This window comes from Amphiura filiformis, chromosome 10 (genome assembly GCF_039555335.1).
Source record: "Amphiura filiformis chromosome 10, Afil_fr2py, whole genome shotgun sequence".
In the NCBI taxonomy this organism is placed as follows: domain Eukaryota; kingdom Metazoa; phylum Echinodermata; class Ophiuroidea; order Amphilepidida; family Amphiuridae; genus Amphiura; species Amphiura filiformis.
In genome coordinates this window covers 41,625,113-41,639,496 of record NC_092637.1, presented here as the reverse complement: position 1 = coordinate 41,639,496, position 14,384 = coordinate 41,625,113, and the positions used below count along the sequence as shown (strand labels likewise).

At 41.6% G+C, this 14,384-nt stretch overlaps 9 protein-coding genes and 3 pseudogenes across 9 annotated transcripts in view; 10 read left to right on the top strand and 2 right to left on the bottom strand.

Annotated features, from left to right (window-relative positions):
- The first annotated feature begins 88 nt into the window (after positions 1-88).
- LOC140162251 (histone H4-like) lies at positions 89-722 on the top strand (annotated as a pseudogene).
- Positions 723-782: 60 nt separating this feature from the next.
- LOC140162250 (histone H3, embryonic) lies at positions 783-1,515 on the top strand. The gene has a single exon (XM_072185501.1). The coding sequence runs from the start codon at positions 1,093-1,095 to the stop codon at positions 1,501-1,503; it is 411 nt and encodes a 136-aa protein (XP_072041602.1). The 5' UTR covers positions 783-1,092; the 3' UTR covers positions 1,504-1,515.
- An 819-nt stretch (positions 1,516-2,334) lies between these two features.
- On the top strand, positions 2,335-2,994 carry LOC140162249 (uncharacterized). The gene has a single exon (XM_072185500.1). The coding sequence runs from the start codon at positions 2,359-2,361 to the stop codon at positions 2,974-2,976; it is 618 nt and encodes a 205-aa protein (XP_072041601.1). The 5' UTR covers positions 2,335-2,358; the 3' UTR covers positions 2,977-2,994.
- Positions 2,995-3,186: 192 nt separating this feature from the next.
- Positions 3,187-4,032, bottom strand: LOC140162248 (histone H2A-like). Its single transcript, XM_072185499.1, has one exon. It carries the CDS (start codon positions 3,939-3,941, stop codon positions 3,567-3,569), a length of 375 nt encoding a protein of 124 aa, XP_072041600.1. The 5' UTR covers positions 3,942-4,032; the 3' UTR covers positions 3,187-3,566.
- A 631-nt stretch (positions 4,033-4,663) lies between these two features.
- On the top strand, positions 4,664-5,371 carry LOC140162247 (late histone H2B.L4-like; annotated as a pseudogene).
- A 370-nt stretch (positions 5,372-5,741) lies between these two features.
- LOC140162246 (histone H4) lies at positions 5,742-6,236 on the top strand. Its single transcript, XM_072185497.1, has one exon. It carries the CDS (start codon positions 5,793-5,795, stop codon positions 6,102-6,104), a length of 312 nt encoding a protein of 103 aa, XP_072041598.1. The 5' UTR covers positions 5,742-5,792; the 3' UTR covers positions 6,105-6,236.
- Positions 6,237-6,757: 521 nt separating this feature from the next.
- Positions 6,758-7,566, top strand: LOC140162245 (histone H3-like). Its single transcript, XM_072185496.1, has one exon. The coding sequence runs from the start codon at positions 6,761-6,763 to the stop codon at positions 7,169-7,171; it is 411 nt and encodes a 136-aa protein (XP_072041597.1). The 5' UTR covers positions 6,758-6,760; the 3' UTR covers positions 7,172-7,566.
- Positions 7,567-9,238: 1,672 nt separating this feature from the next.
- On the bottom strand, positions 9,239-9,708 carry LOC140162244 (histone H2A-like). The gene has a single exon (XM_072185495.1). It carries the CDS (start codon positions 9,611-9,613, stop codon positions 9,239-9,241), a length of 375 nt encoding a protein of 124 aa, XP_072041596.1. The 5' UTR covers positions 9,614-9,708.
- A 589-nt stretch (positions 9,709-10,297) lies between these two features.
- On the top strand, positions 10,298-10,724 carry LOC140162242 (late histone H2B.2.1-like; annotated as a pseudogene).
- Positions 10,725-11,400: 676 nt separating this feature from the next.
- On the top strand, positions 11,401-12,093 carry LOC140162241 (histone H4). Its single transcript, XM_072185494.1, has one exon. It carries the CDS (start codon positions 11,453-11,455, stop codon positions 11,762-11,764), a length of 312 nt encoding a protein of 103 aa, XP_072041595.1. The 5' UTR covers positions 11,401-11,452; the 3' UTR covers positions 11,765-12,093.
- Positions 12,094-12,334: 241 nt separating this feature from the next.
- On the top strand, positions 12,335-13,481 carry LOC140162240 (histone H3, embryonic). Its single transcript, XM_072185493.1, has one exon. The coding sequence runs from the start codon at positions 12,420-12,422 to the stop codon at positions 12,828-12,830; it is 411 nt and encodes a 136-aa protein (XP_072041594.1). The 5' UTR covers positions 12,335-12,419; the 3' UTR covers positions 12,831-13,481.
- A 118-nt stretch (positions 13,482-13,599) lies between these two features.
- Positions 13,600-14,384, top strand: part of LOC140161883 (uncharacterized) — a 1,328-nt gene continuing 543 nt past the window's right edge. The window contains exon 1 of the mRNA XM_072185179.1: positions 13,600-14,301. Coding sequence (XP_072041280.1) covers positions 13,686-14,301 — 616 coding nt within the window. The 5' untranslated portion in view covers positions 13,600-13,685. The remainder of the gene's footprint in view (positions 14,302-14,384) is intronic.

The window sequence follows — 14,384 nt, the reverse complement described above, 5'->3', positions numbered from 1 at the left end:
CGCCCTCTACGACAGGTGAAGTTTTTCACTTTCGTCCGCAATAGCTTGGTTTATGAAGCGCGAGGTGCAGTCGGAAGTTCATTCTGTTCTTGATCAGCAAACAAGCACAAACAACCGATAACAATGTCTGGCCGTGGTAAAGGAGGAAAGGGACTTGGAAAAGGTGGCGCCAAACGTCATCGCAAGGTCTTGCGTGATAACATCCAGGGTATCACCAAACCAGCTATCCGCCGTTGGCCCGTCGAGGTGGTGTGAAACGTATCTCTGGTCTTATCTATGAAGAGACCCGTGGTGTGTTGAAAGTCTTCCTCGAGAATGTCATCCGTGATGCAGTTACATATTGCGAGCATGCCAAGAGAAAGACGGTCACAGCAATGGACGTCGTCTACGCTCTGAAACGCCAAGGGCGTACCTTGTACGGATTCGGCGGTTAAACTCAAGAAACTACCGCTTCCCTAAAAACAAACGGCTCTTTTCAGAGCCACCATTACTTCCAAAAAGAGAAATGAAATTGTGTCTTATTAACTAAGTAAATATATAAATAAATGAATTCGTTAATAAATAGATAGATAGTTAACTGAATACAGAGTAATAATTGAACATAACATAAGATAAGAAACAGAAACCGACAAAATAATAAGCTAGTTGTGTTATCCTTATATTTGCTGCACATTATATTCTTTAATAAAAAATAAAGTGCTGGCTGTTATATAATTATGAAATGAACATATGATGATAGATGGCGACTTTGATGAATTGTTTTACACATTTGAGTACTTATCATGTTTACAATAATGTTGACACAAAGTCGGTGTAAACTTTGCTAATTTCTGTCATGAATATTGAATTGTGCCTAAATATCTGCCATGTTTATCGAAAATATAAAATAGCAATGCCAAATCTATCGTGCATGCATGCTGCGCGGCTCGTTGTCCAATCAGATGATCGATTCTGTCGTCCAATCAGGAACCGCGGTGAACCCACCAATGACCGAAGAGGTGCAAACTCTTCGCCCGGAAACCGACCGGTATATAAAGGGTCTCGTTTACGCTGAACTTTATTCAATATTCATTGATACGTTGAAACGAAATCATGGCTCGTACAAAGCAAACCGCACGTAAATCTACTGGAGGAAAGGCTCCACGCAAGCAGCTTGCCACCAAGGCAGCTCGCAAATCAGCACCAGCAACCGGCGGTGTGAAGAAACCACATCGTTACAGGCCAGGTACAGTGGCGCTTCGTGAGATCCGTCGCTACCAGAAGAGCACCGAGCTCCTCATCCGCAAGCTACCGTTCCAGCGGCTGGTCCGTGAAATCGCCCAAGACTTCAAGACGGAGCTGCGCTTCCAGAGTTCTGCCGTCATGGCCCTGCAGGAGGCAAGCGAAGCATACTTGGTTGGCCTCTTTGAAGATACCAACCTGTGTGCAATCCATGCCAAGCGTGTGACCATCATGCCGAAAGACATCCAGCTGGCACGCCGCATCCGTGGAGAGCGCGCATAAGCGGAAAAACTCTTCAAAATGCAAACGGCTCTTTTCAGAGCCACCACAACTTCAAAAAAGAGAGATGACAATGTGTTAGTAAAGTAATAGACATAAAGTAAATAGAAAAATAGAGTAAATAGAAAAATAGAAAATCAAGTAAACAAATAAACAAACGAATAATACAGATAAATATAGCAATATGGTAGAACATGGCGGTAAGACGGCATGGAATTTGAAAAATCACTTATTATAAGGCCTATTACATTTCTGAAAGTACACACATGTCAATGTTGTGCTTATAAAATCAAAAGTTCCATACTAGAATAGTTGTCGGATGGGATGATGGGGAGATACATGTTGTGTTTTATACCATCTCCTTTGGGAACTCTAAATGCAGCATAGCGCATGGATTTGAAAACAATTTAAAGTTCCTCTGGTTGAATAAACTCGTGTTTTTTATTATGGTGAAGGGAGTATGTAACAGTTTTGTTTGACAGGGCAAACATCATGAAAATGTTGGGTCACATAGGTGTTATTTTAATACATGCACGACCAATCCGTTCTGTCATTAGCGAAAATAAACCGATGCATAGTCGCAAAGTGTAAAATAAGATTGTGCACATTTATCTCTAAACGTATCCGTCATTTGAAAGTAATCTGAAAGGTTTATTTGTGTAGAAATTGCATTTTTGGCTTGACATCAAGCACAGCTTAGGGGAAATGCACCAAAAATGGCGCTGCACGAGATCACGAATCCGGCGATTTCACGCACGTCCGCAATGATGATATAGAAGTCGCATCGCAACAGCGTGTACTTTATTACTGTTGTTTCACTAGTTGAAAAAAACGTGCAAGATACTCATATCGTCAACCATGGCTACTGCTCAGAAAACCAAGAAGGTCGCTAAGCCCCGTGCTCATCCACCATGTCCTGACATGGTCGTCGCCGCCGTCGGTGCTCTGAAAGAAAAGAAAGGGTCGTCTGTTTCAGCCATCAAGAAATACATCGCTGCAAACTACAAGTGCGACATTGAGAAGCTGAACTCGCACATCAACAAAGCCTTGAAGTCTTGTGTAACCAAGGGCAGCCTGGTCCAGGTAAAAGGACAGGGAGCCAGTGGTTCTTTCAAACTGGGAACCAAGAAAGCTGACGCAGAAAAGGAAAAGGCGATTAAGGCTAAAGCAGCAGCACGCAAGAAGGCAGCCGCCGAAAAGAAGAAGGAGAAAAGAGAGGCAGCGAAGGTCAAGAAAGCAGCTAAGCTGAAGGCAAAGAAGGAGGCAGCAAAGGCAAAGAAGACAGCAGCAACAAAGAAGACTGTCAAGAAGACGACAACGAAGAAGAAGTCTACAAAGAAAGCCGCTAAGAAAGTCACACCAAAGAAGACTGCAAAGCCAGCGAAGAAAGCAGCGACAAAGAAGCCAGCAAAGAAAACACCTGTTAAGAAGAAGACTGCCACGAAGACAAAGAAGACAGCACCCAAGAAGAAGTAAACCTGTGTCACCGCAGTGTCAAAACAAACGGCTCTTTTCAGAGCCACCACATTTTCCAAAATGAGATAATGGTCCTTAAGTGTCAAAGCACTGTAGTAATAAAAACAAACGTAGATTAAATGAATGTCAGTCAATATGTAAACAATATGTAATTATTAGGACAGGGGAAAAATGAAATGAAAGTGTTTAGCTTCATTCTGTCTTGCAAAATATTGTAAGTAGCTAAAATGACGGACGCTGAATGTGTAAAAAGGAGAGTGTAAATAAAATGACAACAACTATGTGGCAAATACTTGATTTCTTCATACTGAACACAAATTGCTATATGATACAGTCATGTTCAAACAACACTAGATACAAAAATCACAATACCGATAGGCATTATTAACTTTATACTGTGACGCGTGTAATATAATAGTAATGTTTGTTTATTTATTTATAAAGACTAGTTATTACTTATAGTATTAAAGACCTTACTTTTACTATCTTAATATTTATTTATATCTTGTATACAACACAATCATCTCTCTTTTTGGGAGTTTTGGTGGCTCTGAAAAGAGCCGTTTGTTTATGGGGAAAATGACAGAAGTCTATTTCGCCTTGGTGGTCTTCTTCGGTAGAAGTACAGCCTGGATGTTCGGGAGGACACCACCTTGTGCGATGGTGACACCGCTGAGTAGCTTGTTCAACTCTTCGTCGTTGCGGATGGCAAGTTGTAAGTGACGCGGGTTGATTCTTGTCTTCTTGTTGTCTCGGGCAGCATTACCGGCCAACTCCAGGATCTCAGCAGCCAGATACTCCATCACAGCAGCCAAATAAACTGGGGCACCAGCTCCCACACGCTCAGCATAGTTGCCTTTGCGCAAGAAACGGTGTACACGACCGACTGGAAACTGCAGTCCAGCTCTTGAAGATCGGCTCTTGGCCTTAGATCTTGCTTTTCCTCCTTTACCACGTCCAGACATGTTTAACAGATTTGTATAGCTTGCTAGGTCAGATCAAACTGAATGGCGAAACACATCCGCCGATCTGCTTATATACCACTTCGGGCGGATCCTGCCACATTGCACTCGCCCGGAAATCGCCCAATCAGCTTGCGCCGTGCATTCGGCGCAGTGTTGTGTCCGCAAAGTTCAACAGTTATGGGGTTTTGTCTCTATGTGCCTGCATTCTCAAATCATTCGATTAAACCTGGCAAATATCAATTTTATGTAAACGCTATTTCTTCGCATCCTTGATCTTGATCCTACGTCCTTCCTTGATCTTTGCCTTCAAATCTACACCAAATTCACACCAAATCACTCTTTGTCACTATGGGAACTACAACGGGTTTAAAATAAAAGAGAGAGAGAGAAAAAAATGTATCTCTTTTCTTTTTTTTATTGCGGCAATTTTGTTAATAAATTTGCATGCGTTCAGTTTTCTTTTTTTTTTTTTTTTTTTTTTTGTTTTTTTTTTTTTTTTTTTTTTTTATCTTCTTCAAAATAGATTTGTGATAAATTAATTCAATAATAATGATAACTTGGGAAATGTTTGAAAGCGTTCTATATGAATCAGCCCCACACAGGCAAGCGGGAAATTAATAGGCCGCCCTTTACGCAGGATCCGTTTTTGGTTCCCTAATTTGCATACGAGTCGATATAAATACGACCGCGCGGCAACTTCCGCAATCATTCTAGTGTCTGACTCTAGTGCGTAAACATGTCTCCCAAAGCAAGTGGTAAAGGTGCGAAGAAAGCAGGAAAGGCTCGGGGTCGCCCAGCCCAGCCGGGGTTGCTGGTAAAAGACGTAGGCGCAGAAAGGAAAGCTACGGTATCTACATCTACAAGGTGTTGAAGCAGGTTCATCCAGACACTGGTATATCAAGCCGTGCCATGAGCATCATGAACAGTTTCGTCAACGACATCTTCGAGCGCATCGCCGGGGAAGCTTCGCCTAGCTAATTACAACAAGAAATCCACGATCAGCAGCCGAGAGGTACAGACCGCTGTCCGCCTTCTTCTACCTGGAGAGCTGGCCAAACACGCTGTCAGCGAAGGCACAAAGGCTGTCACCAAATATACAACCTCCAAGTAAATGTGCTTTGCATAAAAACAAACGGCTCTTTTCAGAGCCACCACAAGTTCCAAAAAGAGATATGATTATTGTGTTGTAAATATGTTAAGACTTTCATTGCTTTTATTCAATAAAACTAGTTCAAATATTCAATAAAACTATATAAAATCAGTAGACCAATACAAACATATTATTGATATAAAGATTGTATAACGTTTAAACACTGGAAGATGAATTTGATGAATAGAGTGAAATATGTGAAAGAATTAATTGCACATCGTTGGTGACACAAAATCTGACATTAAGATGGGTATGAAACACCTCAGTTTGGGTAGGCGCTGCTCTTTACAATTTGTTAGTAAGTGTTAATATCATTCAATGTATGTAGATAGAGCATGAAAAAGTGCGTACTTAGTATATAAGACGCAAGTAAGTCGAAGAACAAGCCAAACCAAATGTCATAATTTAATTTATCTGCGACGATTTTTTTTCTTCTTCTTCTTCTTCTTCTTCTTCTTCTTTTTTTATCTATCATTAGCATTACTTGTATTACTGTTAGTATTAATTCTCGTTTCGTTTATAATTCAGTGGACATATTACGAAGACACACTTGAGATCGGGTTTCGCCCTCTGCGACTCGCCCTCTACGACAGGTGAAGTTTTTCACTTACGTCCGCAATAGCTTGGTTTATGAAGCGCGAGGTGCAGTCGGAAGTTCATTCTGTTCTTGATCAGCAAACAAGCACAAACAACCGATAACAATGTCTGGCCGTGGTAAAGGAGGAAAGGGACTTGGAAAAGGTGGCGCCAAACGTCATCGCAAGGTCTTGCGTGATAACATCCAGGGTATCACCAAACCAGCTATCCGCCGTTTGGCCCGTCGAGGTGGTGTGAAACGTATCTCTGGTCTTATCTATGAAGAGACCCGTGGTGTGTTGAAAGTCTTCCTCGAGAATGTCATCCGTGATGCAGTTACATATTGCGAGCATGCCAAGAGAAAGACGGTCACAGCAATGGACGTCGTCTACGCTCTGAAACGCCAAGGGCGTACCTTGTACGGATTCGGCGGTTAAACTCAAGAAACTACCGCTTCCCTAAAAACAAACGGCTCTTTTCAGAGCCACCATTACTTCCAAAAAGAGAAATGAAATTGTGTCTTATTAACTAAGTAAATATATAAATAAATGAATTCGTTAATAAATAGATAGATAGTTAACTAACTGAATACAGAGTAATAATTGAACATAACATAAGATAAGAAACAGAAACCGACAAAATAATAAGCTAGTTGTGTTATCCTTATATTTGCTGCACATTATATTCTTTAATAAAAAAAAGTGCTGGCTGTTATATAATTATGAAATGAACATATGATAGATGGCGACTTTGATGAATTGTTTTACACATTTGAGTACTTATCATGTTTACAATAATGTTGACACAAAGTCGGTGTAAACTTTGCTAATTTCTGTCATGAATATTGAATTGTGCCTAAATATCTGCCATGTTTATCGAAAATATAAAATAGCAATGCCAAATCTATCGTGCATGCATGCTGCGCGGCTCGTTGTCCAATCAGATGATCGATTCTGTCGTCCAATCAGGAACCGCGGTGAACCCACCAATGACCGAAGAGGTGCAAACTCTTCGCCCGGAAACCGACCGGTATATAAAGGGTCTCGTTTACGCTGAACTTTATTCAATATTCATTGATACGTTGAACGAAATCATGGCTCGTACAAAGCAAACCGCACGTAAATCTACTGGAGGAAAGGCTCCACGCAAGCAGCTTGCCACCAAGGCAGCTCGCAAATCAGCACCAGCAACCGGCGGTGTGAAGAAACCACATCGTTACAGGCCAGGTACAGTGGCGCTTCGTGAGATCCGTCGCTACCAGAAGAGCACCGAGCTCCTCATCCGCAAGCTACCGTTCCAGCGGCTGGTCCGTGAAATCGCCCAAGACTTCAAGACGGGGCTGCGCTTCCAGAGTTCTGCCGTCATGGCCCTGCAGGAGGCAAGCGAAGCATACTTGGTTGGCCTCTTTGAAGATACCAACCTGTGTGCAATCCATGCCAAGCGTGTGACCATCATGCCGAAAGACATCCAGCTGGCACGCCGCATCCGTGGAGAGCGCGCATAAGCGGAAAAACTCTTCAAAATTCAAACGGCTCTTTTCAGAGCCACCACAACTTCAAAAAAGAGAGATGACAATGTGTTAGTAAAGTAATAGACATAAAGTAAATAGAAAAATAGAGTAAATAGAAAAATAGAAAATCAAGTAAACAAATAAACAAACGAATAATACAGATAAATATAGCAATATGGTAGAACATGGCGGTAAGACGGCATGGAATTTGAAAAATCACTTATTATACTAGGCCTATTACATTTCTGAAAGTACACACATGTCAATGTTGTGCTTATAAAATCAAAAGTTCCATACTAGAATAGTTGTCGGATGGGATGATGGGGAGATACATGTTGTGTTTTATACCATCTCCTTTGGGAACTCTAAATGCAGCATAGCGCATGGATTTGAAAAACAATTTAAAGTTCCTCTGGTTGAATAAACTCGTGTTTTTTATTATGGTGAAGGGAGTATGTAACAGTTTTGTTTGACAGGGCAAACATCATGAAAATGTTGGGTCACATAGGTGTTATTTTAATACATGCACGACCAATCCGTTCTGTCATTAGCGAAAATAAACCGATGCATAGTCGCAAAGTGTAAAATAAGATTGTGCACATTTATCTCTAAACGTATCCGTCATTTGAAAGTAATCTGAAAGGTTTATTTGTGTAGAAATTGCATTTTTGGTTTGACATCAAGCACAGCTTAGGGGAAATGCACCAAAAATGGCGCTGCACGAGATCACGAATCCGGCGATTTCACGCACGTCCGCAATGATGATATAGAAGTCGCATCGCAACAGCGTGTACTTTATTACTGTTGTTTCACTAGTTGAAAAACGTGCAAGATACTCATATCGTCAACCATGGCTACTGCTCAGAAAACCAAGAAGGTCGCTAAGCCCTGTGCTCATCCACCATGTCCTGACATGGTCGTCGCCGCCGTCGGTGCTCTGAAAGAAAAGAAAGGGTCGTCTGTTTCAGCCATCAAGAAATACATCGCTGCAAACTACAAGTGCGACATTGAGAAGCTGAACTCGCACATCAACAAAGCCTTGAAGTCTTGTGTAACCAAGGGCAGCCTGGTCGAGGTAAAAGGACAGGGAGCCAGTGGTTCTTTCAAACTGGGAACCAAGAAAGCTGACGCAGAAAAGGAAAAGGCGATTAAGGCTAAAGCAGCAGCACGCAAGAAGGCAGCCGCCGAAAAGAAGAAGGAGAAAAGAGAGGCAGCGAAGGTCAAGAAAGCAGCTAAGCTGAAGGCAAAGAAGGAGGCAGCAAAGGCAAAGAAGACAGCAGCAACAAAGAAGACTGTCAAGAAGACGACAACGAAGAAGAAGTCTACAAAGAAAGCCGCTAAGAAAGTCACACCAAAGAAGACTGCAAAGCCAGCGAAGAAAGCAGCGACAAAGAAGCCAGCAAAGAAAACACCTGTTAAGAAGAAGACTGCCACGAAGACAAAGAAGACAGCACCCAAGAAGAAGTAAACCTGTGTCACCGCAGTGTCAAAAAACAAACGGCTCTTTTCAGAGCCACCACATTTTCCAAAATGAGATAATGGTCCTTTAAGTGTCAAAGCACTGTAGTAATAAAAACAAACGTAGATTAAATGAATGTCAGTCAATATGTAAACAATATGTAATTATTAGGACAGGGGGAAACATGAAATGAAAGTGTTTAGCTTCATCTCGTCTTGCAAAATATTGTAAGTAGCTAAAATGACGGACGCTGAATGTGTAAAAAGGAGAGTGTAAATAAAATGACAACAACTATGTGGCAAATACTTGATTTCTTCATACTGAACACAAATTGCTATATGATACAGTCATGTTCAAACAACACTAGATACAAAAATCACAATACCGATAGGCATTATTAACTTTATACTGTGACGCGTGTAATATAATAGTAATGTTTGTTTATTTATTTATAAAGACTAGTTATTACTTATAGTATTAAAGACCTTACTTTTACTATCTTAATATTTATTTATATCTTGTATACAACACAATCATCTCTCTTTTTGGAGTTTTGGTGGCTCTGAAAAGAGCTGTTTGTTTATGGGGAAAATGACAGAAGTCTATTTCGCCTTGGTGGTCTTCTTCGGTAGAAGTACAGCCTGGTTGTTCGGGAGGACACCACCTTGTGCGATGGTGACACCGCTGAGTAGCTTGTTCAACTCTTCGTCGTTGCGGATGGCAAGTTGTAAGTGACGCGGGTTGATTCTTGTCTTCTTGTTGTCTCGGGCAGCATTACCGGCCAACTCCAGGATCTCAGCAGCCAGATACTCCATCACAGCAGCCAAATAAACTGGGGCACCAGCTCCCACACGCTCAGCATAGTTGCCTTTGCGCAAGAAACGGTGTACACGACCGACTGGAAACTGCAGTCCAGGTCTTGAAGATCGGCTCTTGGCCTTAGATCTTGCTTTTCCTCCTTTACCACGTCCAGACATGTTTAACAGATTTGTATAGCTTGCTAGGTCAGATCAAACTGAATGGCGAAACACATCCGCCGATCTGCTTATATACCACTTCGGGCGGATCCTGCCACATTGCACTCGCCCGGAAATCGACTGATCAGCTTGCGCCGTGCATTGGCGCAGTGTTGTGTCCGCAAAGTTCAACAGTTATGGGGTTTTGTCTCTATGTGCCTGCATTCTCAAATCATTCGATTAAACCTGGCAAATATCAATTTTATGTAAACGCTATTTCTTCGCATCCTTGATCTTGATCCTACGTCCTTGATCCTTGATCTTTGCCTTCAAATCTACACCAAATTCACACCAAATCACTCTTTTTCACTATGGGAACTACAACGGGTTTAAAATAAAAGAGAGAGAGAGAAAATGTATCTCTTTTCTTTTTTTTATTGCGGCAATTTTGTTAATAAATTTGCATGCGTTCAGTTTTCTTTTTTTTTTTTTTTTTTTTTTTTTTTTTTTTTTTTTTTTTTTTTTATCTTCTTCAAAATAGATTTGTGATAAATTAATTCAATAATAATGATAACTTGGGAAATGTTTGAAAGCGTTCTATATGAATCAGCCCCACACAGGCAAGCGGGAAATTAATAGGCCGCCCTTTACGCAGGATCCGTTTGATCCCTAATTTGCATACGAGTCGATATAAATACGACCGCGCGGCAACTTCCGCAATCATTCTAGTGTCTGACTCTAGTGCGTAAACATGTCTCCCAAAGCAAGTGGTAAAGGTGCGAAGAAAGCAGGAAAGGCTCGGGGTCGCCCAGCCGGGGTTGCTGGTAAAAGACGTAGGCGCAGAAAGGAAAGCTACGGTATCTACATCTACAAGGTGTTGAAGCAGGTTCATCCAGACACTGGTATATCAAGCCGTGCCATGAGCATCATGAACAGTTTCGTCAACGACATCTTCGAGCGCATCGCCGGGGAAGCTTCGCCTAGCTAATTACAACAAGAAATCCACGATCAGCAGCCGAGAGGTACAGACCGCTGTCCGCCTTCTTCTACCTGGAGAGCTGGCCAAACACGCTGTCAGCGAAGGCACAAAGGCTGTCACCAAATATACAACCTCCAAGTAAATGTGCTTTGCATAAAACAAACGGCTCTTTTCAGAGCCACCACAAGTTCCAAAAAGAGATATGATTATTGTGTTGTAAATATGTTAAGACTTTCATTGCTTTTATTCAATAAAACTAGTTCAAATATTCAATAAAACTATATAAAATCAGTAGACCAATACAAACATATTATTGATATAAAGATTGTATAACGTTTAAACACTGGAAGATGAATTTGATGAATAGAGTGAAATATGTGAAAGAATTAATTGCACATCGTTGGTGACACAAAATCTGACATTAAGATGGGTATGAAACACCTCAGTTTGGGTAGGCGCTGCTCTTTACAAGTTGTTAGTAAGTGTTAATATCATTCAATGTATGTAGAGCATGAAAAAGTGCGTACTTAGTATATAAGACGCAAGTAAGTCGAAGAACAAGCCAAACCAAATGTCATAATTTAATTTATCTGCGACGATTTTTTTTTCTTTTTTCTTCTTCTTCTTCTTCTTCTTCTTTTTTTTTATCTATCATTAGCATTACTTGTATTACTGTTAGTATTAACGCTCGTTTCGTTTATAATTCAGTGGACATATTACGAAGACACACTTGAGATCGGGTTTCGCCCTCTGCGACTCGCCCTCTACGACAGGTGAAGTTTTTCCCTCACGTCCGCAATAGCTTGGTTTATGAAGCGCGAGGTGCAGTCGGAAGTTCATTCTGTTCTTGATCAGCAAACAAGCACAAACAACCGATAACAATGTCTGGCCGTGGTAAAGGAGGAAAGGGACTTGGAAAAGGTGGCGCCAAACGTCATCGCAAGGTCTTGCGTGATAACATCCAGGGTATCACCAAACCAGCTATCCGCCGTTTGGCCCGTCGAGGTGGTGTGAAACGTATCTCTGGTCTTATCTATGAAGAGACCCGTGGTGTGTTGAAAGTCTTCCTCGAGAATGTCATCCGTGATGCAGTTACATATTGCGAGCATGCCAAGAGAAAGACGGTCACAGCAATGGACGTCGTCTACGCTCTGAAACGCCAAGGGCGTACCTTGTACGGATTCGGCGGTTAAACTCAAGAAACTACCGCTTCCCTAAAAACAAACGGCTCTTTTCAGAGCCACCATTACTTCCAAAAAGAGAAATGAAATTGTGTCTTATTAACTAAGTAAATATATAAATAAATGAATTCGTTAATAAATAGATAGATAGTTAACTGAATACAGAGTAATAATTGAACATAACATAAGATAAGAAACAGAAACCGACAAAATAATAAGCTAGTTGTGTTATCCTTATATTTGCTGCACATTATATTCTTTAATAAAAAATAAAGTGCTGGCTGTTATATAATTATGAAATGAACATATGATAGATGGCGACTTTGATGAATTGTTTTACACATTTGAGTACTTATCATGTTTACAATAATGTTGACACAAAGTCGGTGTAAACTTTGCTAATTTCTGTCATGAATATTGAATTGTGCCTAAATATCTGCCATGTTTATCGAAAATATAAAATAGCAATGCCAAATCTATCGTGCATGCATGCTGCGCGGCTCGTTGTCCAATCAGATGATCGATTCTGTCGTCCAATCAGGAACCGCGGTGAACCCACCAATGACCGAAGAGGTGCAAACTCTTCGCCCGGAAACCGACCGGTATATAAAGGGTCTCGTTTACGCTGAACTTTATTCAATATTCATTGATACGTTGAAACGAAATCATGGCTCGTACAAAGCAAACCGCACGTAAATCTACTGGAGGAAAGGCTCCACGCAAGCAGCTTGCCACCAAGGCAGCTCGCAAATCAGCACCAGCAACCGGCGGTGTGAAGAAACCACATCGTTACAGGCCAGGTACAGTGGCGCTTCGTGAGATCCGTCGCTACCAGAAGAGCACCGAGCTCCTCATCCGCAAGCTACCGTTCCAGCGGCTGGTCCGTGAAATCGCCCAAGACTTCAAGACGGAGCTGCGCTTCCAGAGTTCTGCCGTCATGGCCCTGCAGGAGGCAAGCGAAGCATACTTGGTTGGCCTCTTTGAAGATACCAACCTGTGTGCAATCCATGCCAAGCGTGTGACCATCATGCCGAAAGACATCCAGCTGGCACGCCGCATCCGTGGAGAGCGCGCATAAGCGGAAAAACTCTTCAAAATTCAAACGGCTCTTTTCAGAGCCACCACAACTTCAAAAAAGAGAGATGACAATGTGTTAGTAAAGTAATAGACATAAAGTAAATAGAAAAATAGAGTAAATAGAAAAATAGAAAATCAAGTAAACAAATAAACAAACGAATAATACAGATAAATATAGCAATATGGTAGAACATGGCGGTAAGACGGCATGGAATTTGAAAAATCACTTATTATACTAGGCCTATTACATTTCTGAAAGTACACACATGTCAATGTTGTGCTTATAAAATCAAAAGTTCCATACTAGAATAGTTGTCGGATGGGATGATGGGGAGATACATGTTGTGTTTTATACCATCTCCTTTGGGAACTCTAAATGCAGCATAGCGCATGGATTTGAAAACAATTTAAAGTTCCTCTGGTTGAATAAACTCGTGTTTTTTATTATGGTGAAGGGAGTATGTAACAGTTTTGTTTGACAGGGCAAACATCATGAAAATGTTGGGTCACATAGGTGTTATTTTAATACATGCACGACCAATCCGTTCTGTCATTAGCGAAAATAAACCGATGCATAGTCGCAAAGTGTAAAATAAGATTGTGCACATTTATCTCTAAACGTATCCGTCATTTGAAAGTAATCTGAAAGGTTTATTTGTGTAGAAATTGCATTTTTGGTTTGACATCAAGCACAGCTTAGGGGAAATGCACCAAAAATGGCGCTGCACGAGATCACGAATCCGGCGATTTCACGCACGTCCGCAATGATGATATAGAAGTCGCATCGCAACAGCGTGTACTTTATTACTGTTGTTTCACTAGTTGAAAAACGTGCAAGATACTCATATCGTCAACCATGGCTACTGCTCAGAAAACCAAGAAGGTCGCTAAGCCCCGTGCTCATCCACCATGTCCTGACATGGTCGTCGCCGCCGTCGGTGCTCTGAAAGAAAAGAAAGGGTCGTCTGTTTCAGCCATCAAGAAATACATCGCTGCAAACTACAAGTGCGACATTGAGAAGCTGAACTCGCACATCAACAAAGCCTTGAAGTCTTGTGTAACCAAGGGCAGCCTGGTCCAGGTAAAAGGACAGGGAGCCAGTGGTTCTTTCAAACTGGGAACCAAGAAAGCTGACGCAGAAAAGGAAAAGGCGATTAAGGCTAAAGCAGCAGCACGCAAGAAGGCAGCCGCCGAAAAGAAGAAGGAGAAAAGAGAGGCAGCGAAGGTCAAGAAAGCAGCTAAGCTGAAGGCAAAGAAGGAGGCAGCAAAGGCAAAGAAGACAGCAGCAACAAAGAAGACTGTCAAGAAGACGACAACGAAGAAGAAGTCTACAAAGAAAGCCGCTAAGAAAGTCACACCAAAGAAGACTGCAAAGCCAGCGAAGAAAGCAGCGACAAAGAAGCCAGCAAAGAAAAAACACCTGTTAAGAAGAAGACTGCCACGAAGACAAAGAAGACAGCACCCAAGAAGAAGTAAACCTGTGTCACCGCAGTGTCAAAAACAAACGGCTCTTTTCAGAGCCACCACATTTTCCAAAATGAGATAATGGTCCTTT

Excerpts from the sequence above, each read along its gene's own strand:
- LOC140162240 (XM_072185493.1), top strand. The coding sequence starts at position 12,420 with ATGGCTCGTACAAAGCAAACCGCACGTAAATCTACTGGAGGAAAGGCT.
- LOC140162245 (XM_072185496.1), top strand. The coding sequence starts at position 6,761 with ATGGCTCGTACAAAGCAAACCGCACGTAAATCTACTGGAGGAAAGGCT.
- LOC140162241 (XM_072185494.1), top strand. The coding sequence starts at position 11,453 with ATGTCTGGCCGTGGTAAAGGAGGAAAGGGACTTGGAAAAGGTGGCGCC.
- LOC140162249 (XM_072185500.1), top strand. The coding sequence starts at position 2,359 with ATGGCTACTGCTCAGAAAACCAAGAAGGTCGCTAAGCCCCGTGCTCAT.
- LOC140162250 (XM_072185501.1), top strand. The coding sequence starts at position 1,093 with ATGGCTCGTACAAAGCAAACCGCACGTAAATCTACTGGAGGAAAGGCT.
- LOC140162246 (XM_072185497.1), top strand. The coding sequence starts at position 5,793 with ATGTCTGGCCGTGGTAAAGGAGGAAAGGGACTTGGAAAAGGTGGCGCC.
- LOC140162248 (XM_072185499.1), bottom strand. The coding sequence starts at position 3,941 with ATGTCTGGACGTGGTAAAGGAGGAAAAGCAAGATCTAAGGCCAAGAGC.
- LOC140162244 (XM_072185495.1), bottom strand. The coding sequence starts at position 9,613 with ATGTCTGGACGTGGTAAAGGAGGAAAAGCAAGATCTAAGGCCAAGAGC.